This window comes from Pomacea canaliculata, linkage group LG4, assembly GCF_003073045.1.
Source record: "Pomacea canaliculata isolate SZHN2017 linkage group LG4, ASM307304v1, whole genome shotgun sequence".
In the NCBI taxonomy this organism is placed as follows: domain Eukaryota; kingdom Metazoa; phylum Mollusca; class Gastropoda; order Architaenioglossa; family Ampullariidae; genus Pomacea; species Pomacea canaliculata.
The window spans coordinates 23,108,802-23,135,297 of record NC_037593.1 but is presented as its reverse complement, the minus strand read 5'-3'; the positions used below and the strand labels follow the sequence as shown (position 1 = coordinate 23,135,297).

The following is a 26,496-nucleotide window of genomic DNA, read 5'->3' as shown; positions in this document are numbered from 1 at the left end:
GGCTTATATCCATGGATATTACGGTATTTGTAGATACAGTGATGGTACAGGGGACATTAATTCTCATTCACCTGTAGATTCAGGCATCATGTCATGATGGCTTTGGTGTTAAGAAGCATATAAGTAAATATTTTTTAATCAAAACTCAAAAAGTAAATTACAAGATTTGTATGTCATACAATTGTAGAACATGCAACTACTAACATCTAACTACTTTAGAGACCTTTATGGTATTTACATGACTGTTAAAAAAAAAAAAGAAAGCTCTCTGCCAGTTTCCCCTCTGTTGCTAGAAATTTTTAACTTTGGAAATTGCAGCATCCATCCTGAATTTTCATGTAAATTTGTTGCAGACATTATGAAGTATTTATAATTTCCCCCCACCCCCTTTAAAAAAAAAGTGCTGTTATTGTGACAGGAGGTTGAGAACATTGAGCTGATCCAGCATAAGTTACAGTAAAACAAAGTATTTAATGGTGGCATTCTTGCCAGCTTTATAGAACTGTGGCCGTTGCATCAGTATCCATGGTTTTTACCTCCAGACGGCCAGTGTGATGTTGAAATCTTCAAGGAAGATACTGGTGACTTCTCACTCAACCAGTACTTGCTCGAGGCAAAACTTGCAGACACATACTTAGTGCCTATGAGAAATGCTGGTGTTTCTGAAGCAGAAGAAGAACCAGGTATGTTTGCTTACATCAGTACATGCTTTACATCTATATGACTTTTAAAAAATTCTTGTTCATGTAGTTTATTAACTTAATTTTTTTCAACCCATGAAAATATTAGGTACATGTCTTAACTCTAATATATTTTAGAGAACCTTTAATTAATCATTAATCATACTCCATCTCCTTAAGGAACTTTCTAATTAGATTTTCCAGACTCCAGACACTTGTTTCTCTATACTTTTCATAGTAGCAGTGCATATTTTTTGTGCACCTATTTACAAAACAGTTGATTGTGGCGAGAGGGCAGCAGTGCCAGTCAGGCTGGGACTGTACGTTTTGCAAAAGTGTTAGCACATTGTGGGGGAAACTACCTTGACTAAATATAGCAGGCTAATTTTTAAGGAGAATGATGTTATGAATATCAGAATGGCCCTGGGAGGAAAAAAGGGTTCTCCACACCTGGTGTAGAGGATGATATCACATGTGTCTGCACATGTATTGCCCCACATGGTGGATCTCAAACTCTCTATTGATTCATAACTGGTAATGAGAACTATAATTTTGTGTTGAACTTTTGTTGCCAATCCTTTGAAGCAGCATGCTTTTTTTTTCTTTTTGCTTATATAAGGCTATAAAAGATTACAAATACTTTATTGCATAAATAAACCTTTTGGTAGTGAATAACACGAAAGATAGACCAGATAATGGTTTAACTGACTAAGCAGTTGGAATAGCAAATTAGATGTAGAAGATTATGTTTATTAAGTCCCTGAAGCTATAGTTCGGCTTTTTGTCCTTATTCTTTCAGGAATCTCATATTTTTTATGTCTCTTACCGCAGATTAGCAGGTTTCTGATCTCTGGGCTCAGTTTGAGTTTCAGACTGAATGATATCATCTATATACAATAAGCATAGCAATATGAACCAAGGCTGCAATTTTGTTATCTGTCTTAAGAAAGAGAAAATAAGATTTTTATGGGCACTGATTGTGATAACGTGTCTAGGTCTTAAAATGAAATTTATTTACGTAGTGTTTGGTTGATGACAATTTTTTACATATGTCTGGGGTTTAAATGACAGTATTTGTTTGTAAAATACAAAATTGAAATTAAAATTTATGAGAGCTTTTTGGACTTCTAGTAATTGCAGTGGAACTGATTAAAACTGGTGAAATGATAGTTATTTCAGAAGTAATTATAAGAGTTTATATGCATTCACAGTTCTCATTACTGGCTAGATCTGATAATCTGTGGACATGATGGTTTTTGTTTATTTTACGAAATGCAGTTTTAAATAAAAACTTTTGTTAACAGCGGAGCTTGAGCTGCCAGCTGAGGACTTCGTGGAAGTGATAGTTGCCTATGTTGACTTCAATTCATGCACTGTGCGGCTGGTGGGGAAAAAATTCTCTGTAAGAGCATATCACATCAGTTTTTGTAAATAAATTTTAGATTCCTTCTACAAAGTACTTTTCATGAGTAAAACATGTTGACAGTTCTTTAAATTTTAGCACAAACAAAAATGTATAATCAGTATTACAATGTCATTGACTTTGATTCTTTATTTGTGAAATTTTTCATTCTTCTTTCACCATGTTCTTGATTTGTTAAAAATAAGTTTATCGTTATCCAGTTCCTTATATTTTCCACAAGTAGAAAATGATCTTTTCCTAACTTTTGCATTTAGGTCTGTACACATTTTGTATCTCTAGGATAGACTGGAGGAATTTGAGGATAACCTTGCCACGCTGTACAAAAGTGCAGCCAAAGACCCTCCACTTAAAGCTGGTTCTGTGTGCATTGCCAGTGCAGACCTGCTTTACCATCGTGTGAAGATAACAGAGCTTGAAGGACAAAAAGTATTCTGTTTCCTCAATCTGTCAAATAAGTCAAATTTTCCGTGTGATATCTGGCTATAAAAACTGAAGTCATTTACAAACAGTATAATTGTGCTGATATTTCTGATAATTTGCACAAATAGTGTACATGCAATTTATGTGTGATTTTTTTTTTTTAACTGCGTGCAGGCCAATTGCTTTTTTGTGGACCATGGTTACACAGAATGGTTTTATTTAGATCAGCTGAGGCTCCTTGACCCTAAAATCAACAAACAAGTACCTTATCAGGTGTGTTGCTAAGAATGAAACCATCCCTTTGTAAAGGACCTCACCTAAAACAAGTCCTTAAGTTAACTCTCTTTAAGATCTCTGCTAATCTTCCATCTCTGTTTTTTTACAAAGTTTTGGAGTAAAAATCATTAAATATGACCAACACAGGTAGGCAGCTCAGACTTAGTAGTTGCTGAAGGGTCTGGACATATTTGTCCATCATGGACTGATAAGAAGGAAAGAGTTAAATCCGTTCTTAACTAGACAAATATGGATGAGCATTTGTCTAAGTTGAGCAATGATTGTATACAAATTTTATCAGTTTTCATTAGATATTTGTCCAGTAAAGGTCCTTAAAGGCTAGGGTCTTAAACTTACTCTATTTTATGCCAGGTCCAGCAGGTCGTACAATTGTCAGCAAGCCAAAACTTTTGTTGCTCTTGTATTTCTGTCACCAATTTATTTTTTTTTTTAATGTGAAAATGAATCTTGCTGATGTCTTGATGTGTTTCCATATGCAAAAACTTACAGTAGTATATCTTGTGTAAGTACCATAAAGTCTAGTGATACGTTGCTTGGTGTAATAAGTATGACTTCATATAAATTATTTGTGCTTTAGGCCATTCCATGTATCTTGGCTGGCCTTGAGAACTTCATGAAACTCCCTACAGCTATGACAGAGCTGATAGAGCGCTCACGCAACAAAATATGTGCAGCAGAGGTTATCAGCAGGTGACTTTTGTGTGATCTTAATGGTGTGCTGCGTTTGTGAGAAATACTTTACAACATTTATTTCTCCTATACAAGATGATGAGAGACTGTTATTGGCATTCAGAAAATCTCTTTCAGTTTTTAATTGAGTCAGATATTAGTTGTTAAGCTGCTAATTACATCTTTTTTTATTATTTTTGCTTACACCATTGTTTACAATTGTGTTGCAGAGATCCCCTCACTTTAATGCTGTATGACACGTATAGTAGTGAGGACATTAACATTAATCAGCAGATTGCAGAAAAGTTGATTCAAGAAGGAGCTCGTGTGAACATGGAGATTTTTGATACCAGTTCCCAACCAGCAGCATTGGAGAGCAGTCATTCCTGTAGTCCTTCCCCCTTAAAAGTGGCCTTGAAGGCAATGTGGAAACTGTTTTATCTACTATTGAAAACTTATCTTTGAATGTTGAGAGCTCAGGAGGTGCTGGTGATGCAGGTGGCAAGGCAGAGTTGCCTGTGACAAAACTGCTGTATACATGGGGTTTACCTCAAGTCCCTGAGGCTGATCCATCCAAGAGTGATAGTTCTACTAGTGCTGTCACACAAGATTCTGTGATAAATAAAACTTCATCAAATAGCAGTGTGACCACCATCTCTGTGCCTACATATTCTACTACAAAGAGCACTCTTACCACAAGTAAATTAAATGAAGAGCACCAGCAGTTGCCAATGCCAGGACTTATGCCATTGCCAGACTGTGAGAAGTTCTTTTGTGTGTATGTTCACAAGATCTATGACCCCTACAACTTTGTGGTGAGTTTAATATTTGTAATAATTTTAATCTACAAAATACATATGTAGACTTCAAAGGTATCGTGGAGTACAAATATTTTTGTCCTAATGACTGGGTAAAGCTCAGTACAAGATACCATATATCCATATCTTGTTCAATATCCATTTCTGTTCTCAAGACATGCCTGAAAACATCACCCTGTACATTTAAGGAGGCCAGAGTTCAAACTTGGGGTGTTCCTTACACAGATAAGTGTAATTGACATGATCAGGTTCTCCCTTAAGTTGAAGCTTTCATAGCATAAGCATATTCATGCACAATTCTGACATTTATGTTGTTGACTTTTAAAGGATGTTGGAAAATATAGTTGTAATAAATGTGTTTGCAAGTAGCAAAATTTTTAGCACGCTATCTTTATCAATAATCTGTATTAATAAAAGTTAGAATGTCTCATAAATGTTATCATTGAGACACTCGCTCATATCATAGGTATCGAAGATTTTTTTTCCTCTTGCACTTTGTTTTTTCTTAGCTTGAAAATTTTATACTAAATAATACTTTGTATAAATAATATTTCCCACTTTTTTTAGTTTTTTTAAGTACATTTATTATCACGCAGATGTACATTGCATTCTTGTAATTGGAATAGGCTTAGACAAAATTTTGTGAAATGTTTGGCGTAATTGCATAGAAAATCATGTGCAAACATGCTAAAAGAAAAAAAAAGGAGAAACATTTTTATGATTAATGTGGAAAATATTAGGGAATGTTAACATAACTTTACTAGTATACATACAGACATTGTAGTAAGCTTGATCACCTGGTCTTTAGTCCATAAGATAAGTACATATGCTATTTTATCACTGATTATATAAAAATAAAGGTTGTGAAATGGGAGAAGAACCTTCATGAAATTGGACCACTTCTTCTGAGACAAACATTTCTGCTTCTGCAGTTTGAGCATGAGTGTGGCAGATTATCTTGTGGACATTTTCACTTTTTTTCTTTGAGCTTTGGCAGCAAGCTCCTTTCTTCAAGCAATTAGCTTAATAACTTTGTAGTAGTACTATTATCTGTCTTCCTCCTTCTCTTGGATCTTTTTAACATTAATAAAAGAATTTTTTATGTAGGTCATATCTCACGATGTATATCCCCAGCTTGAGGAAATGATGGCGTCCATGAATATGAAGGCTACAAATATGGGGGTGAGTGGTAGGTACCCATGGGTGTGCATGGGAGAGAGGGAGTGGGTGCAGAAGGATGCAGTAGCTGGAACACAAAAGATTTCAAGCTGCCAATGCATTGTGGTAATGAGATGTATTCATTTGGTGATTTAGAGTGGCTGTCATGGCTGACATGTCTGTTTGGTTTTAAGCCAAGTAAGTAAAGCTGAAGGTTAATTTTAGTATCACATCATATGCAGACAGAAAAGCTCATGTGGAAGAACCTTTTTGGCCACAGTCTCTTCCCAAATTCCAGATTTTATCTCACCACCATCTTTCCCTGTCGCCTACCTACCTATGTATCATATAAGATATGCATTCACTCAGAGATGGAAAATACATTTGACCACACTTTACCAACACCCCCACCTACATTACTATGCTCTAAATGAATAACACTTTTAAATGCTAAGGGTTTATATGTATAAAATATTAAAACATACCGTCAGTATTATTCTTATGATTATCTTATGGCTGGCCAGACTCATCCACCAGGCAAATAAAACTATTGGTACATCACAGCTGCCATTTTCTGACTTGTGCCTTCATGCAGTTAGAAAGATGGCATATAGTATTACTTCAGACCAAACACATCCTCTCCGTCCTAACTTTCAGCTGTTACCCTTGGGCAGGCGCTACACAGTGCCATGTGCGCGGAAAGCTGCGTACCAGAATCCCTTTGTGCCAACAGCAATCACCATCCTGAATGAAAGGCACGAGGACTCGTAGGGCTATTATGTTACCTTTTTAGGAGAAATTTCATCATCTAGGTCAGGAAACTTTCCTCACAGTGAATCTACAAATGTTTGTGGTTCACTTTCATCACCATTCACATGTTTGAAAGATCGACAGTGTCTCATTGATTTTGGGTATGGTCTTATCCAGAGGTGACAGACATTGATGCATTGGATGAAGTCCATGTGCATGTGTGAGAGGGTTTAGGTGTGCACAAGTGTTAAATGTCATTATTTGGGTGTGTATGTTTTTATATATATACACACATTATGTTCACATGTATAAATTATTTTGTTAGCAAAAGAACAATTTCTGTCCTGGATTATGCCTGGTACAGACAGTAAATATTGATTGATATTAAACAAATGGTGATAATTGTTCATGTATGTTAGGATTCAGGAGATGCATCACAGCAACAAAAGGCATCAGTGGTAAAGAATCCCCTCATTGATAACCTGTATATGGCAAGACTGGGAAATGTTCTCTACCGTGCTATCTTTGTAGACACTATAGAGGGGCAGGTAAGTCAGTTTACAGCTAGCTTAGTGTTTTTTCTTACTGGTATAAATTTAACCCTGTTGACCAACTTTAACTGTGTTACACTGATTTTTGAAAACTTATTTAAACAGAAATTTGGCAGGGGAACACAAAGTGCAAACCATTGCTTAGCCGTAAACAGAACATCTCAGTTTTTTCTACAAAATTTGTGCCGTGGATCCATCTGAGTATTCTAAGGCATAATTTTTATTAGATCATCATTGAAATTTGTAATCTTTGTTTTAGTCATTATCGTTGAATCTACAATTATTGCCTTTTATGTACTGTCAGAAAGCAGCGAGCCCTTGCATTGTTCTTCCTTCTACAATCTATATCTTTGTTACTATTTTGTGATTTTGTTCTGCATCTTTGTTACTTTTTGTTAACTTGTTTTACATCTTTGTTACTATTTGATGATCTTGTTCAGCGCAATAAGTTTGCAACTTTGACTTAGATATTGCGCTTTAGAAATTCCCACTTATTATTATTAACAACCTTTTCCATAATGCTAGTCCTTTTTCACACCCTTCCTTTTGCAATATCATGTTACTTCCAGCTCTTGTTCTTGTTATTTGGTTCCTCTTTGTTTTTTCTGTATTTGATTTTATTATTCGTTTAGTACGGTTGTTTATTCTCGTATAGTTCATATGTTATTTGTTTGTTTTCCTGTCCTTCGTATGCTGTTCATGTTTCGTTCTTGTTCTTAAGCGCTTAGAGCAGGGGTGGGCAATTAATTTTCCCAAGGGGCCGCATGAGAAACTGGGATGGTTCTAGTGGGCCGGACTAATATAGTTAACTCAGTTTTACCCAATACTGTATATATAGTATATTTACTGGTGGGCGGCCAGCGGGCGAGCCGGTCAGAGACAGGAGGCGGGCCGGATCCGGCCCGCGGGCCGGCGTTTGCCCAGGTCTGGCTTAGAGCATACTCCTTAGGAGTGTGAGTATGCGCTTTACAAATTTTGCATTTATTATTATCTTCTGATTGTATGATTAAGTACCTGTTTTATGTCTGTCTGTGACAGTATTACCTGTATTTCCCAGACTACTGTATGTATGATGTTGTGAGCCCAGATGCATTGTTCGCATTGCCCTCACTGTACTGGAGCCTGCCCTTTGCTGCTTGTAAGGCTCGCCTACATGGTGAGTACCAAACAGCGCTGATTGCTTGACACAAGCTTTTTCTCTTCCCATGCATTCTTGAGGAGAGGTCGTCTCATAAGTTACCTACATTTTTTTTTTTCAACTTTCTTGTGGAAAATAGTATATCCTCACAGCACAAGTACATCACTTTAGATAACTTAACGAGATTCCTTTTGGTATAACACCACTACAGTGAAGGTTGGCTGTCCTGGATTCAGCTCTCGTCTCTGGCAAGCTGTTCTTTCTCAGCATGTGGCATTTGGTTGCAGGGCTGGCTGCCTTGCGGTGATATAGCCTTAGTTGTGTGCTCGGGGTAAAACACTAATTTCCCCCTTTTTATATATAATATAGGCTCAGAAAGCTACACGAAGAGAAAGGAGTAAGTTTGTGAAATTTCCTTTAGAAACTTTTATTTAGCACTTTTACTTCTGCTTTGGATAGTCAGAACATATACTTATTTACATATCATATTTTATAACCTTGAAGGAAAAAAAAAAAGAAAACAGCAAATTAATGACAATAAGAAAGGGACTGGCACTGTAGTGGTCTTTGGTCTAAAACTGTCATTTCATAATAAATAGCAGCTTTTGCTGTCGCTGCGACATTGCAAACAATTTTGCAATGAGGGTTTGTGGATGGTGCATTTAGTTTGCTGGATGTGTTTTTACTAAACGAGCTGCGGGGAAGGGGGTCCTTTTCCCAGCCTGCTAGTCTGTAGGAGTGTTTTTACTGAGTGCTGAGAATTTGTGATGAAGCAGTCTGTGTCGGATTACAGGCGAAAGCAGTGTTCAGAGTAGACTGTAACAATGGATACACATTAGTCTCGTTCATGTATGTCTCACAATGCATTGTCTGTCGAGACGAGGTGGTAGCCTTTGAAATTTAAAAAAAAAAAAAAACCTGATCTGACGGTAGGTGCTTACCTGTCACTAGGTGAGCTAGTGTTTTTAGGGCCGGAAGAATGATGGCGACAGGTATGAATTTTTGCTGTGAAGTATCAGACAACAGTATTTTGAAATATATCCAGCAAATAAAAAAATGTTATCAGCGCCAGCCAGATTTTACCAGCAGCCAAAACGTAGATTACTGCTTTCCCAGTATTTGGATGATAGATATAAATGAAATGAGTTACACAGTGTCTAGTTTTGCATAGTATGACGTTCCTTGGCCCGTGTACGAGCTGTCAAGGTGTATGTAAATGAGTGTTGTAATGTCGGTAAGCATCTGACAGTCTGTGGGTTAACTTTTTGTCCTCAGGTGTTAAGCCCAAGAAGGAGACGTGGTCAGAGGAAGCCCTGTTGAGGTTCACGCAGCTGGTCGAGGGTCACGTGCTGGTGGCCTTGCTCAAGGCTGTTGAACCTGTGATGGAGGCGGACAGCAGCTCAGTCCACAAGACCAGAAGAAGAGTCGTCTCCATCTCGCTTGTGGACACGAGTGACCCCGACGAGGACGTGGTCGTTTCTGACCAACTTATTTCCTGTGAGCTGGCGGTGGCTGACAGTTAAAACAGGACCAAAATGGCACACATGTTGTTGCGAAGACATTCAGCCCCGCAGTCCTCTCAACCAAAGCCCGGTCTATCTACTGCTTCATTTATCAGCATCAGAAAACATCATTATGCATGGATGTGAAGAAGCTGTGTCGTAGGTTATATATTTGAAACTGTCTCGGGTTTACAGAATGTTGTCTGCATCATCTGAAAAGATTGTAGCTCAGCCATAATAGTCGGTCCAGGAATGATCTGTGAAGAAAACAAACTCCTGCCGATCGCGAGAAGGAGGCAGCGAGTGTGAATACTGTGTGCTGCTGGAGTGCATTAGACCAAGTGAAAATAAAAAACGGGTAACTAGTGAGACTTTGATTCTAACGCGAAATCGTTGGGCTGCACAGAATCTAACATACAAAATGAGTACCCGTCAGGAGGTTCCACCCGTCTCTTGTTGAACAATGTAGCTTTATGTAAAATAAGCGCTTTGAACACATTTTCTTTAGAACTTCCTCTGTTTAGGCTTCCTAGAACAATTACGAACAGTAGGGTTGGCTAGATTGCCTTGAATTGGAGGATCGCTTTTTAAATTATTGCTTTCAGTACCCAGTCATGATGATAACAGCGATGGCTTGCATTCGCCCACCACCACCACCACTACTACCCCATAGCATAGGTCAAAACGTTTAACAGGTGAAAACACTGAGAGACATAGGCACGCACTGTCAGATAGGCCATTTCACCAGACCATAGACGTGTGAACCGTACTTTCAATGGCAATTGTGTAGTGAACAGTATGTTTAGCTGGGACCGCTGTTGTGAAACGAGAGCAAGTCGCTACCCTGGAGTAACATAAGGAACTCAAGGACAAGCGTCTAGTTTCAGATATTGTTTTATCCCTTTAGTTGTACTTTTAAAGTGATGTCGAGACCCCACAGATGTTGTTTTACCTCCGGAACTGTAAACACAGAGCAGTGGCAAAGAAACAGTGTCAACGAGGTGTGAACATCGCATTGCAACTATGAAAATAAGACTCTTTGCCTTATTTCCCAGACTTGTACGACGTGGCGTGTGGACTAAACGCTCTCTGCGTGATTTTGTTCTTCAGCCATAGACTGGCTACACTCATCTCCTGATTAGCCTCAGAATAATTCTCAAATGAATTTGCACAGGGGCGAGTCTTGCGAACACCAAAATCACGTGCCAGTGAGCTGGTTTTGTCAAATGCTATATAGCATAGAGTACTGGTTATCGGTTGGTCTCCGTAAAAATCGCCACCTGTTGTTTAACTCGTCCAGCGAGTACTGAACTAAGTCATTCCACCAACAGCATAGGTAACAAACCGACAGCATTCCTCACCACACACACTGAGGCTGTAAGCGGAAGCAGTGTTCAAGTCTTTATTGTCACGTTTTGACACGAAAGGAACAGATAGTGTATTCTTGTCCCTGGCATTAGCCTAAACAGACTATATTCCTGGAATACTATAACATACTTTTTGTATTCAGTCGAAAAGGTTTTTTACTGGACAGTTATTTTTAATCATTTGCGTTTTAAAAAGGTTGATAGCAACTAAGAAGCTGTTGGACGGGAGCTATTCAATTGTTGATTAATACGAGTTTATCTCTTCTTTTTTTTTTTCTTTTTAGTAAGATAACCATATATAGGACAGCCGCCTCCTCAAAAAAAAAAAAAACAAAAAAAACTTGAGGGGACAAGAATGTGAACCTTCACTGTCTAAATGTAGTTCAGTCAACAGAACCAGATGGAAATGCTGCGTGCACAGAATCTGTAGGCACTGATGCCGGTGACCATCTTAGGATGCCGGTGTCCGTCCCGTGGCTGCCTACTGCCATTGGCTCGGGCCATCCCGCTTCTGCAATGAGAACAGTTGTTACATCATAAACGTGCTACATATGGTGATAGAATCCGAGACAGCTTGTCTGTCTCACACTTACCATTTCTTTGTTACGTTGGCTCAGCGCTGTTAACGGATTTTGTTTTCCTCGGATGTTTATTAGAAGTGTTTGTGTGAATGAGAAGGTGATTTAGACGCCATATCGTGAGATGAGGAAGCTGTTGGTAGATCTGATAAAACAGTTCACAAAGAATAAACTAAAGGTCTTCGACAAAGCGTGGGCTTTTTCTTGTTTCTTTGATTTTTAATTACCACTGCACCATAAGCCTCCAATCTGGATCGGCCACACTTTTTGTTTTTTGTGGTACATGTCTGTCCTCACTACTCAGTTAAAAAGTGTGTACGCGCATGGAGTGTCAGGCTTCGTGTTTTCTGACCTCATCACTGACATTTTGCTCATTCAACTTCTTTCTCCCACCGGCCATTCACGACATATGCAGTTCCTCGGTAACACAAGCATTCATTCAGAGATAGCTTTTTTCCTTGGCCTTTTATTCAGTAATAATTTTTTACTTTTAATGAACGAGTTTGTGCAAAATAGAGAAGAGCCCGAGGCTGTCAAGTTTAGAATGTCAAGGTCTACTTTTGTGAAACAAAGAATGTAAATGTTCAAAAACTGGTGCTGTGTTCTTTCATTTGTTGGGTTGTCTGATGATTTCTAACAAGAATCCTACAACCAAGTCACTCGCTGTTATTCTTTAGCAGAGAGTAAGGCTTAGCATTAGAGATTGGTGAATAGTTATTGATAAATATTACAACCACAAGTCTGGGCGACAAGTTCATGTGCACGTATTTTTTTATTACGTTTTCAAGCGGTAAAAACGACCAGGCTTGAAAAAATATGAGAAAAGAGATTAACCTTTTAGAATAGCTAAATAAAAAGAGCCGTTTAGTTATTTCTGAAGCACTTTAGCCTCATCCATATCACAGCTAAACGTGAGAATATTGTCACGTGACCGTGTCTCGTAGTTAGCATTAAGCTGCGAGGATTTGGAGGAGATGAAAACTGTATCTTGTTGGTTACTTTGAAGTTGGTCTGTATATTAAACAATTGTAGTGAACTGCGACACTGTGTACACCTCCGTGGGCTGGAGACAGCTGCCGTGGGTGGAAGATGTTCATGTTAACTTTTAGTCTTCTTCCAGCAGGTCTTCTAAGTGTAATGAAGCTGAAGCATTTTTCTTTTTTAACCCTGCTGTTTGTAATCCTGGGACTTTGCTATCTGCGGTTTGCGCGACAGATTCAGTCTCCATGTATATTTTTACAATTTAATTTGTACCTTTGTCAGCGTAAGGACACCATGATGTTTGCTCAAGCTCCAGCTACACCAAGGTTTCATACTAATTAGCATACTGCACGTGACTCGAGGTCATGATTGACATGTCAGTGGAAACGTTTCATTCGTGTAAACATCGCGCTCTTCGTTCTGCAGTAATTACATTCCAGGTAATCTGTGAATGGAGGAGAAGTCAGACGACCACAAAGCTGCAATACCCGTGAGTTTGTGCACGCGTGTGGACGGCACAAAGCCAACATATTCTGGATCGTTCCATGGGCATCGGTCTGCATGCACGACCCCGCTGACAAACACGTGACAACGTTCTACGTCGTACAGCAAGTGTGGGCCGTGAGATGATGCCTCGACCTCAAGCACAATCAGAGGAGATTTCACATTCTTTATCAATTTCCAATTTTTCATATTCTCCATTATTGTTCCGTGATGAAAGCACGGCTTAGTTTAATATAACGACGGTTTACCTGATATCTATTGTACAAGAACTGGATAGTTTTTACTTGACCTGTTTTAGTTCTATTTCATTTTTTCCTTTTTTGGTCGAGTCTATTAATCGTCTGCAATAGAGAACAGCGTGAAAGATAGCCGGTGGTATTCATGTCGAAGCTAGAACAAAGTTACAAGCAGATCAAATCGACGAGAAATTAAGGAAAGGATACTAAATATGAGACAGTAATACGTCAATGCTTTCTACTTAATTACTGAGCACGAAACATTACATGTGCTTTTCCCTTTGAAGTCAGGGACGAAACGACAAAAGCGGAAATGATGAATGATTTTGTTTTTGTACCTAAAGGTATACCAACCTCTACAATTTAGGGGGGATTCGTAAGTGTTGAGAGAAGATTCTAAAGATGTCGGTTATTCCATCCATATCGTGCTAGTGATTTGTTGTTCGTTAAGGAATTTGGTTACTTTCCGAAGATTGCCGAGAACTCGACGAAAACACCTGACAGCATGAATTTCTATCGTGATGCAGTTTTTCCAACAACATTGGTTGATTCGCTGTTTATAGACAGTGCTTCAAATAATTGTTTCGAAGGAAAATAAAAACTGTAATTATAAGATCTTATGTTCAGCCTCAGAACCAACCTATCGACTGTCCTGACGAGAGGGGGAGTGTGGTTCAGGGAGGACTGGTGTATACCCGAGCCCGCAGTTGTTGACGGGGCCCCTCCTTGGTCAGAAGATCTTTTTCGTTGGTGATTTTTTTGTTTTTTTGTTGTTGTTTTTTTTGTTTTTTTGGGTTTTTTTTGTTTGTTTTTGTTTTGTTGTTGTTTTTCACTGACAGTGAAGAGGAAGGTATGTGACTAGTGTGGGGACCACTCTGTGAACAAAAGGGAGTGAGGGCCTGCCCGTGGTGTTGCAGTCTGCATGCTAAAAGTGCTCAATATATATATATTTTTGGTAGTTACTTAAAACAATTATTTAAAAGATACTTCTCCTCCTACTTCTCCATCACCAGACATACAGCTACACTAGTCTACACAAAAAGCCTCACGTGAACAATATATTGTGATACAGTATTAGCACCAGTCACACACTGACACCACAGCCGACAAAATAAAACCAATTATTACAAAAGCATTTTAGAACTGCCGAGGCGCAAACAGAAAGGCTCATAAATTTTTCATAATCATGGTGGCGTCAAAAAAAGAATGGAGCGGGCGGAGAGTGAAAACAAATCTCGCCCATGCCTACTGTTGGTCTGCTGCTGGGCGGGACGCACACCACCCGCCTGGCCACACAACGTGCTGTACTGTACACCGCTCATTGCAGTTCCGACAGGACTGATGTCCCCACCCGTTTGGAAACTTCACTGGTGGTCAGTCACCCTGCCCGTGCTGTCCATGTTCTTTTTTCTGTACATGAGCAGCAATTAATGGTTTACTTCAGGGGTGGGAAACCTTTTTTTTCTGCCGAGGCCTATTAGAATATTTATAATATTATTCGTGGGCCATACAAAATTATCAACTTAAAAATAAGCCACATAATTTGATAAAGCCGAAGTTTAGATAAAGTGTGTTAACACTTTTGCAATATGTTCCTGCCTGCAACTGACTGCTAGCTGGCTTAAACTTTACCGATATCATTGTCGACAGAATTTACCAAAATGGACGTGATATGTGACGTAGAGCACTGTCATTTTGTTCTGACGTCAACTTATTTTCACGTCACACCATCCGTCAGCTGCCATGCGCATTGAGCTTGTCCATAGGGGAGGATAAGGCGCTGTACAAGCCAACTGTTGTTGTTGTTGTTGTTAAATTATTTAGTTACAGTCGGACATAAGTACGTATATCTCATTTGAATTATTTCTTATAATAAATAGAGAGATCGAAATATATTTCTATTCATTCCAGTTACTTCTTAATTCTAACAACGCCTCTGTTACTCAAGCATCATCACAGTCCTTGACCACAAGAGCGAAAAGAAATGTAGCACGAGAGGGAAACAAACTAATCTTAGACTGACAACAACGGTTCAAAGCTGTACACCCTTCCTAACGTTTGTTGTGTATATTGTGTTACTAAACGAAATGTTGATATTGCCAGTCGTAAGCTTGTAAGTATACTGTAGTACACTGGGAAAATAATCAACGATTACAATTAATGATTAATGCAAGGGGCACGGCAAGATGTCTGCCCGGGGGCCATGCTGCCTCTCGGCGGTCCTGGACAAGATTACTGTACTGATGGGTTATTTCCACTAGCTTGAAAAATAAACCGTACTTCTGGTTAAACTTTATTATTTAGCTCCATTTCTTTACATGGAAAATGTAATTTAGCTCCATTTTTGTACATCGATTATGTAAAACTAAATGCCTTTCTTTCTTACCTTTAACAACTCCCACTTTCTGATAACTCTTCCTCTCGCAGACTCCATGTTTGTCTTTTGCTAGGAACTGTTTTGACAAAAATCGTGCCGCATTGTTTATAAAATTTATCAATAATCGTCTGTCATGCCTGTCCATCATTGCGAAAACCGTGTCAACTTTCTCAGATTTGTAGCCACCAAGAATACCACAGCCAACATAAAGCACTTTGGGGGCAATGAGCGTGGACCGACAATAATTGCGACTTGCTAAATCTCGTCATCTGACGTGGAAACCCGGTAAACCGAGCTCACGGCTCCCCCGGACTTGTCTTCCAGCAGTCTGCTAGGAGTTTTGGGTTGAATTCTCATCAAGCCGATTGAGTAACACGAGCTTCTTATCAACATTCTAGCCCTGTACATAACTCCTCAATAGCGCTACAGAATTTTGCGACGTTGACATTCATTTTCAAACAGAAGAAAATTAAGGTTAATAATCCCCAAATGTATTTTTGTTATTTTGTTATTTTTATTCTAACCCTAACCCAGTTGTCGTGACGTATTTAAGCCGCATGCCAGTTCCACCCAACCACACACTCTCCAAACACACACTTCCTACACACACACACTCTCTCTCAAACACACACACACACACTCTCCACACACTCTCAAACACACACACATACACACTACACCTACGCACGAGAACGCGTGCACTGTGCATGTCTGGAGTAACAGCAGTTTATGACAAAGTTATCTTTCAGTTGTCATTTAACGGAGAGTGTGTCTGTGCTGCTGACACCATCACAAAATGTTTTCAGCAACTTATCTCTGTCTTGTCAATTAACAAATATTTCTGGCGGGGCGCAGTGTGGTCCACCGTCGTTCATGGGCCTTAACTGAACATGTAAGTACACTTCGTACATAACGATATTGTGGACAAGCGGACAAATAGAAATTGGACCACGCCTTGACAAAGACCCTTATGCCACGAATACTTGTTTACCCTAAAGGTCTGAGATCTGATTTGTGCACGGTCCGTAAACATGAATGCCCGGGCACATCATTCGTCTGTTTTTATTTCCCTCAGCATGCAATAGAATACCACAGGCAGTCCGACACTGCTTGTGCGATGCTTTTCGAGTGAGAGACAAAAAAAAAAACAAGCCGGCGATGATTAAGAAGTGACCCCAGGAAGTAACGATCTATCATGACAACGGCTAGACCTCTAGCGCGTGCTGCCACAAAAACGTCTTGCAAATACCATGTCGTCCTATACATCGGTTAATTGTCTCTCCTCCTCCTCCTCCTCCTCCTCTCTGTACGCTATCGTCCTACACATCGGTTAGTTGTCCCTCCTCCTCCTCCTCCTCCTCCTCTTGCAAATACGCCATCGTCCTGTGTGCGTGCGTGTGTGTATGCGTGTGTGTGTGCTCCAGTCAAAGATTGGCGAACGAGTGAAATACAGCAAGCCATTAGAAGTTGTGTTAGAGAGTACTACTTCCACTAACCATCAGGTAGGGAGAACATTTCTAACACCTGTCTGTCGTAATCAGCGATTAATGCCGCTTTTCTCCCTAAAAAACTACACAAAACAAACGTGGAACATACAGTCACTTCCATCACACGAGGTACTTATAGTGACCCTAGTAGGTAATGTACAGACCCTGTATTAATGTTTATATGGTGACCCCGGTGTTTAGTGTACATTTAGTGACCCTAGTAGGTACTGTACATATTGGGACCCAGTATAAAATACATCGTGACAAACATCGTGACACTAGCACGTAGTGCATCGACGAGATGCGAACTACAGGAGGTTGGGCCTGTGGCGTCAGACATACAATACAGTGTGTGAACCACAGAGTTACAGCTTATTACACCCGTTATAAGAGGTACAGGTTGTTACCTGTACATAATTGTAAGGCTGTGACCCAAGTATATTATGTAAATTGTTGATGTACCACTTGTGCAACGGTACAGGATGTTTAGCGAAAACTTAAACTCGAAAATAATGGTCTTGTTCAGTACTTAATTTTGCTGGTGTTCCACGAAAGCACGCGCGTGCACACACACATTGGATAAAGTCTGAAAGCTGATTCTTATCCTGAACTTTTACTACCTACCTAAACTTACTGATATCATATTACCAAAATGGACGTACCTCTGGGATCAGGTTGGACTTTCGCTGGTCGTCCCCCTCACGGACGACGAGGAAGAAAGGACTGGCGGTGACCAGAGCTTGTTTTGACACCGACAACAACTGTTTATCATGACTCAGTGCATCACTCTCCCTCTCTGAGAGCCTGGCGTCCAACTCCACCTGACCCTCACAGGCTCACTACTGTTCCCCAGTTCTGGCGAGCCATGTCATCGATGGTTGTCTTGGGTTGTGAGTGATGGGAAAGTTGAGAGGAGATCACGAATCGTGGAATGTCATTCCGCAAGAATGTGGTGTCCGTGCGTTTTCCGAATCGGTTGAAGTATCCCAGATGGCCTGTCGGCAAAAGTACTTGAGACACTGAGAGTGGGTCTGGGAGGATCGCTTGGCGTAGGCCTTGCAAATCTGGATACACTGCTCCGGCTCGTATACCGGGTGAGCGTTGCCCAAGCAGACGATCATCAGCAGGAAGACGGATGGTTAACATGGCCATGATCTTGAGTTTCCCAAGAACTTACTGTTGAGGATGACAAAAAGCTGACGCTCTCGGTGAAGTCTCGAGGAACAGATGGAGGCGGAGCAGTTGCTGGCTTTGAATGTCAAGGTAGATACCTACGTGGGATGAGGCCTGACGAAGCTAGTGCCACTGTGTCTTTGAGCCTGGACTACAATCAATGGCAACACGCAGGATGAATATCCTTCAGTGCGAATTTTTTTCTGTTTGGTACCTGCTGCTTTAGTAGTTAAACCGAAATTCTGCCAGAGCTTGAAAGCCAGACTCTTTGAGCCGACAATGATGGTCAGCTTACCTTTAGTCAGATTTTTGCAAAGCCGTGACTTCTTGATGATTGCCTGGACGTTGATTGTTCCTCGAACATCAAGCAAGACTACGGTCAGAAGAATGCCCAGACCTTCCAGACAATCGCTGTCAGTCTGAGTTTCAACGGGGATTCTCAGTAAACAATGGCGTAAAAAACCGCTGAAAGGCTACCCGACTTGAAGGCTCAAAAGCTGGGTAGAATAGTTGGTTTGTTGTCCTTTGACGTCTGCTGAAGACCGTAGCTTACAAAGGTAAATGGGAGATGAAAGAAAGCGTTTTTCAGGTCGCAGGATTCCGCAGGGTGAGTGTACTGACTACAGGTGACTTCTAACTTCTAACCCTGCCCACGTGGTCTGCCCGGCGGTCAGCTTGAGAGAGAGAGAGAGGCCGGCGGTCAGCTTATATAAGGTGGGCAGCTCGTCGATGAAGACTGATTGCGTGGGCCTGACGGCAGCTAGTCGATATCCGTTTCGCCCCAGCGCTTTCGGGTGACGTCGTGGTCACGTGGACACGCCCTGCGGTGGCCTGCACGTGCAAGCACACAGGACAGTCTGTTGTATCACAGCGCGCCCGGCAGATGGCGCTGCTATGTCCGGAAGTGCTGACGTGTGCTCCCGTCGTCCTCCGCGAGCAGAAGACCAGAGAGAGAGAGAGAGCGGCACGGGTTGACTCCCTTTGTCGGCGAGTCGTTAACGGCAGCTACGGTTGGTTTGTGACTGGAGCCCAGGAGCATGAGGAGTAGATAATAAGAAAATAATTTAGCGAGACGCTGCGCTGTACTGACGCCATTGCCGGGAGAAGCTGTTTCTTTCTTTGTAAAGCTGAAATTGATGCCGGTAACCTCAATCGATTTACTTTTTTTTTCATCTATTTTGTTGTTTTTATCAAGATAAAAGTTGTTATGATAAAGTACATCGAAATTGAACAAATTCAACAAATTCAACAAATTCAACCGGCCTTAAATGGACTGACAGTGTGACCACTGGATGTGGATGACTGGACTGACAGTGTGACCAGTTGGATATGATTGAAAGTTGCCCATCCTCGTATACCAACATACATCGTCAGCACTGCAGTCAGCTCTGGAAAATAAACAATGATATGTTTTAGGAGAAGCCTCCGGGTGTGTGGTTGTTATGTGTTCTTAGGAAACGGTCACGGGGACATCTGTGACGAATGATCTCTCGACAGACAAGCCGATGGACAGATTGTCATAATGACAGAAGATTGGAGAGACAAATGAAACCCTGAGAGACGAGGGTCAGAGGGCGAGAAGGTGACATTCTAGAGGCGGCTCGTGGTGATTGTCATCGGGTGGCCAGTCAGTGACACCACCCTGAGGCCTGACCACCAGCACTTGACGCCGATAAACGTTGTTGGTGTTCCCGTGAGGTGGCGTCAGCGTCGTTCACAAACAGTTTTGTTATCTCCCCCAACCTTTACCGACTGGACTACTATAGTTCCTGCCAATTCGTCAGAGTCAGATACACAGACAAAGAAAGAAAACGAGCGGACAAGACAGAGAGAGAGGAAGGGGAGAAACATGAAAGAAGGGGTGGGGAGAAAACGAAGAGAGAAATGGAGGGAGGGGTGAAAAGTAAAAGAGAGGAGAGAAGGGAAAAGTAAAAGGAGAGAAGAGAGGGCAAGGCATTTCAAAACTGAAAGAGGGAAATATGAGATGATGCAGGGAAGGAGAAAGAACGCTGTCCTCAGAGCATTCTGGGACTGGCGGTGCTTCCCCCAGCCTCGCTGTGACTGAGAGCGAGCCCTTTGCGTGTCACGTGGTTCGCTGGACATCAACGCGCGATCAACCAGTGATGTCATCCTTGTACAGCGTGTGAGCCCTCACCGCGCGGCTTTACAGCGAGGCCCAGTCATCTTTCATCTTTTTAATGATGATAAAGTTGATTTATGTAGCGCTTAACACCGCAACAAAGATTGTCTCAAAGAGTTTTAGGAAGAGAAAATATAAGCACACATATATAATAATCATCATCTCAGTACACAGAGTTCACTGTGTTCTCGCGAAGGTGAGTGCTGCCCAGCATACACAAAAGCTCAGTACCACTACCAAAATATCCATTTCTATCCTATTGTTGAAATTACTTTTGACTTGCAGCTGCGATTGGTAGTTGTAGTAGTGATAGTAGCAGTGGTGGCGGCGATTGTGACAACAACAACATTGTCCATTTTGGCGGACACGTGACTGTCACGGAGGTCGCATCAACACAATAGCAATGAAAAAGCAAGAGGCTTTTTTTTCTTTTTTTGAGGGGCAGATGAATCCAACCATGTCTACAGCAGACACAAAGAAAGATTGCATCAAACCGCAGGAATAAGGGGCTGTATCATCAAACATACTTAAAGCACAGACAAGGAGAGTTCCTATCAAACCTCACCTGCAGCAGGTAAAGGGTGAGGGAGGACTATGGTTGGTCTTTGCGTCCTCTGAATTACCATACGAGCTCTCACAACATCTCTCGTCCACTAATCAGCGAGGATCTGAGAGAGGACACGAATTACAGGCTCCTAAGGACAATGAATGCACAAATTTGGTTCGTATGTATGGGTGTGTTTTAACTGTCGTTTATCGTTTAATCTTTTTTTTTTTTATTGTCTTTCTCTGTCTCCCTCCTCCTTCCGATCATTTTACCACCATAATCATTTAGGAACATTCAACCTCCCAGTATAGACACTTGCCCTCCCAATATAGAGCCCGTGTGCTTCATACAAAGCTACATACACCCCAGCGAATGTACAATTTCACCTTCACTCAAGCTCAGCAGACGCTCTTCAGCATCACCGACATCATCCATGTGAAAACCCAAGACAAGGCGAACAGTGTGTGTGTGTAAAGCCACATGGGTTGGAGATTAAGTCACGTGAGCAAGCGACCAATCAGAAGGCTCGGATAAGGTTCCTACATAACAATGCTTTGGCAAAAACAAATTCGCCGACCGGTCAAGCGGATACAAGAAGACGCACTTCCTCCTGCGCGCGCAGCTGTCGTGGAGACAACAATCGCCGGCAGACGTCTGTTGGTGAGAAGAATGGCGGATACTGTCTTAGAGAGGGCAGCACAAGAGCTCCAGACTGGGTGGTGAGGCAGCGCTCCACATTACACTACATTACACAATATTCTTTGCCACAGTCATTACACTACGTTACACAAGTTACACAATATTCTTTGCTGCAGTCACTATGTTACACTATATTACACAATGTTCTTTTGATGCAGTAACAGCGATCCACAGAGCAACAACTAACATGTTCAGGCGCAAGACCTACTGCTGTGATATATGTAATGGATCGGCGGAAATGGTAACTTTTGTTGGTTTTTGTATGTTATTTCATTTCATCATTCTTTCCTTATATTCTGTTTCTTTGTTCTAGTTATCTCTACAAGGGACATTAGTATAAAAGCACTTATTGTGATTGTATGTAAATGGAGACACACGTGCAAGCACTGAACGCCAATAAACAAAATACCAATCGTGAGAGGATGAGTTTTGAGCATTGTAGAAAAGGTATTTTTATTGTAAAAAAAAAATGTTTCGATTGCGATATAATCAATGTTAGCTCAGACAGTAAAATGATGAATTTGTTTCAAAAACAACATAACACGAGATAATAATAAAGAGGAAATGATCTGGTGAGCATGTTACAAGCGGCGAGTGAAGTCGTGATTCCTGTCGCCACAGCAGGAGCTGCTGACACGTGACCTCCTTTTTTTCTTTTCTGTGCACGAGAGATATAATCTTGGACATATTTACTGTCGAGGCATGACATATTTATAACAGAATCGAGATTGAGTATTTATTAATTGTAGTAAATAAACAACTGCTAGTTGCCAGGATTATCACATGTTAGGAACAAATCAATCACATTAGTTGTTGTGGCTACAAGACAGTGTATGCCAGGACACCTACCTGATGAGAGTGGAACCAGAAGAGAAGACCAAGAGGGCGCCACCAGTCCGAGGGCACATGCCGTGTCGATGACTTGGTGCCATTCCAGTCGCAGGAGGTGATCGCTTGATGGGTGACGCCTCCTGTAGGGCTGGGGAGGCAACCCACAGGGGTGAACGATGCAGGTGGCGAGCAGACGACTGAAGGTGATGTACCTGTAGGTGTGCAGACTCCAACATCAGCCATAAACACTAAACAGCATGGTAGCATGGTAGCATGGTAGTCAGTAACAGACTTGCTTATGTTAGGGACGTAGACCCGGACTAGGGAACAACAGGCATGCCCCCCAAAAATGGATTTTCCGTTACTGAAACTGATTATTTAGTAAAATTTCCCCCTTCCTTGGGTTCGTTGGAAAACTGTCATGTCATCTTACGAGCAAAAATATGTGCTGTTATTTGGTGGAGAAAGATGGGCCTCACAATTGATAGAGAATTTTTTGTGGACGGAGGGAGGTGAGGAATCATTTTGTGATTTCCGCAAATATTCGTCCCAACATGAGAAGCGAACACAGCGTTCACCAAGCAGGAATGTGTTTCGGATTGTGAGTCTAGTGTGAGGCAAGCACACAGGTGCCTCCACTCTGCCTCCTACAGTTTCTGTAGGGCAGCTACTTTGTGGGGAAAAATTCTGATACCACGATGGAAATCAGAGCAGGGCAGAGCAGGGCAGGGCAGGACCAGCAGTCACACGACACTAGTTTTGATGTTTGTGATCTCTTCTCTGGAACACCTCTAATAAAACTTGCGCTAGTCACCGGGTCCCAGGTGAGCGAGATTGTCATCAACTGTCCAAACAAATCCTGCTTCCTCTTCCCGAGTTTCACTCAACTCATGCTTGACTTGATGTTTCCAATTATCCATTGTTAACCACTCCTTGTGGACTGGTGGTGCACCCACGTTGATGAAGCCTGCTGTCGTCACCTCCACTTCTAAACAAGCCTCGACAGTAATAATTTCAGAAGGTATTACCATAAAACCTCAGAAAGTATTACCATGTTGTTTGTCTCCCTTTACTGACCAAAATATGTGAAAGGGTTGTGCTGGTCCAGTTCCTGGGCCATTTCCCCAGCCACAATATACTTGAACCATTTTGGTCGCCTATCCTGAAAATCATTCAACTGAGGCGGAGCTGCTGCAACTCACTGTGTGATTGTGACTCACTGTGTGATTGTGACATGTATCACACATCCTTACTGTCAATGCTGGGTTTGTGGTTCCACCAGGACATCCTTCTCTACCACCTCCATGTTTCCTTCCATCTCTGGAACTGTTTTGAAATAGTTCCGGTCCTACCTGACTGATCGCATCCAGTCAGTGGTAGCTGTAGGCACCACATCTGTGAAGTACAGGGTGCCTCAAGGCTCTGTTCTAGGGCCTCTATTATTCACTAACTACATCCGACCACTCGGTTTTACCAACAGTTGCTTTGGCCTGGGTATCATATGTACGAAGATGATACACAGGATGATGATATACAGGATAATATACAGGATGATGATATACAGGATGATACACAGGATGATACAGTTGCCAGCGTCTGGCCTGACTGCACAGCTCCAGCAGGTGTGTCCCACCAAACAGTGGACTGTGAAACCTGGATGGCCACCAACAAATTGAAGATGAATGAGGACAAAACTGAGGGAATGGCTTTTTAATAGGCTCCGCACATAAACTGAAATGTGTGCCTTCGTCTACAATTTTTTTTTTCTCTGAGGTTTGCATCCCCCTCTCTCTTTCTGACTGTCCAAATTTTTGTTACATCATCGACTCATCATTATCTCTTAAATCTCATATCAATGCAGTATGTAAGTTTGTAAGTCTATAAGTGTAAGTCCATCTTCCTTCAGCTTGGTGCAATCAGCCACATTGACCCTTCCGTTCAGCTTCTGCCCCAAACCAAAATTTTCTTCCTCTTCGAACTTTGTCCACATCTGAAGCCTGTATGTCCGGCCTCAAGACCTACCTCTGTAAGAATTATCTTTCATCATCAAGAGTACAGTTCCACTCACTCCTCAATTCTTCATCCATGCACTTCTGTATTGGTGTTATCTGTTTTTTATTGAATGGTTGACTGTCGGTTCGTGTTTAGCGGATTGAGCTCGTATCCACACGGGAAAATAGGCTTACAAACCAGTTATTACTGTAGTAATACAAGTAACAAACCTACTGACAGTGAAGATGGTGGATGACACACACGTGGTGAGTCATGTCACTACAGAGGACCACATGCAATGAAAATTATCTTTTTGAAAAATGTTAATGATAAACGAGTTAAACTTACCTGTAGGGTAGGGAAAAGGTATGAGGTCTTGCCTCCATTGTGGCAGTTCTGTTCTTTGGTTGTATTTCGTTACTAAAACGATTTCTCAAATTAAAATCTGTTATAAAATGTTACGACATATAAAAATAAAATAAAACAAAATAAAATAACTGTAAATTATAAATTGAAACCAGAAAGAGAAAGAAATACAGAGAAAAATACAATGAACATTTTATTTTGCTGTACTTACCGACAGATGGCGCAGTTGTCCACCTCATCACCACCACAGGGAGCCAGCTGGATACCCAGGGTGAGGAGCAGGAGAAGAGAGAAGAGGTTGGCCATCAGAGCGGAAGGCCCGGGTGGACACGTGTGTGCGCGTGTGTGTGTGTGTGAGGCTGTGGCAAGACGTCTTCACGACAGGACGAGACTTAAGACGAGGAGACGCGTGCTTCCAGTGCCAGCCAACGGCCGAGTACCACGTGGACACTGGGCGCAGGTCTGTGAGGACGGCCACCGCCTAGTGCTGTCAGCCAAGGGGACTTCTGGAATCCCACAATTTCAACATCAAAAAAACCTCACAGAGCAATTAGCAATGCTGCATACATACAGTTGGACTTCCAGGGGAAAGAAGCATTTCTTGAAAGAAGATGTTAATTGGTAAGGTCATAAGGTCACTCACTAACCCCTCACAGGACTGACCCCACGTCATCAGAGTTCATTGCTGCACATTGAACTTTCTTGTGAGACAGTGGAAGGCGGGATGAGCAGACATTAAGCCGACAGCAAGTAACGATAAACAGAGAAGGAATAAAATAGAGAGTGCGTGTGTGCGCGCTTTAAAAAGTAAAAAGAGAGATTAAGAAAGAAGATGGGTGAGGCTTTAGGAAGAAGAGTTATAGTGAGCTTGAGAGAAAAAAAGCTTTAGAAACAGAGAAAGGAAAGAGATAGATGGAGGGTAAAGCTTTAGAAACCAAAGAAAGGGAAGGTTAGAAAAGGCAGAGATTTAAACAAAGAGAGACGAGAGGGAGGGAGTTTCACAAAAGAAAGAGAAACGGTTTTTAGAAAGAGAGTTTATGACAAGAGGGTGAGCTTGAGAACGAGAAAGGAGGTTTCAGAAAGACAGAGGGAGGAGCCTTAGAAAGAAGAATGGGAAAGGAGGAGATTAAGAACAACATCAACAAGTCTGCGACCACCGTCATTACAATCAGCTAGAAACAAACGACCGCTTGATGAGCCTTGGTGTGGTATCACAGAGGTAGACTAGTAAGTGGTGGTAGTAAGAAACGACATTAGGCTCAACATGACTGACTGTATCCTCCACTGTCGGCGGGTACCAAGGGGGTATAGCTGGGTAAGAACGAATTAATTCAGAGAAGAAGAAAACAATAGCAGGAAAAGATAGAACAATTCATGGGAGAAAGACGGGACTGTATCAGACCCCTGATCCTCACCCTTGTCGCATTTTGTTAATCAGGGAGGGTCGGCATCTTGGTGACGATAGTGACAGTTATAGTCATCACCGTGTTTAGTGTCCATGTATGTGAATTGTGTCCCATCAACTCTTTTTAATTCTAATTCTCAAGACCTATTACAACGCATCTGTATCAAAATGACAAGAGCCTCCCACTCCCTTCAGTAATCTGCATAAACCCATTAACCGGAGGTTTGGTAATAAGTGCAGGTGATCAACATTTTCTACACAGGTAGCATGGCGGATGCAGATTATTCACACACACCTGACAGAATTCTCGTGAATTCATCGTGTGAAGCTATTTTGACACGCACTTCTTGTTGAATATTTCAGCAGCCTGCACAACCATTTGTAACACTCATATTTCAGCAACATCA

General features: G+C 41.4%; 2 protein-coding genes across 2 annotated transcripts; one reads left to right on the top strand and one right to left on the bottom strand.

The window, feature by feature from the left end:
• Nucleotides 1-190: 190 nt before the first annotated feature.
• LOC112561694 (tudor domain-containing protein 7B-like) lies at nucleotides 191-11,942 on the top strand. The gene is made up of 11 exons (XM_025234311.1): nucleotides 191-230; nucleotides 543-683; nucleotides 1,985-2,082; nucleotides 2,383-2,529; nucleotides 2,698-2,796; nucleotides 3,398-3,510; nucleotides 3,899-4,304; nucleotides 5,415-5,489; nucleotides 6,635-6,763; nucleotides 7,805-7,922; nucleotides 9,180-11,942. The coding sequence occupies exons 1-11, from the start codon at nucleotides 191-193 to the stop codon at nucleotides 9,425-9,427; spliced, it is 1,614 nt and encodes a 537-aa protein (XP_025090096.1). The 3' UTR covers nucleotides 9,428-11,942.
• On the bottom strand, nucleotides 10,795-25,257 carry LOC112562057. Its single transcript, XM_025235041.1, has 3 exons — nucleotides 24,896-25,257; nucleotides 22,345-22,538; nucleotides 10,795-11,284 (listed from the first exon to the last, which is right to left on the bottom strand). The coding sequence occupies exons 1-3, from the start codon at nucleotides 24,988-24,990 to the stop codon at nucleotides 11,157-11,159; spliced, it is 417 nt and encodes a 138-aa protein (XP_025090826.1). The 5' UTR covers nucleotides 24,991-25,257; the 3' UTR covers nucleotides 10,795-11,156.
• Between the last annotated feature and the right edge of the window lie 1,239 nt (nucleotides 25,258-26,496).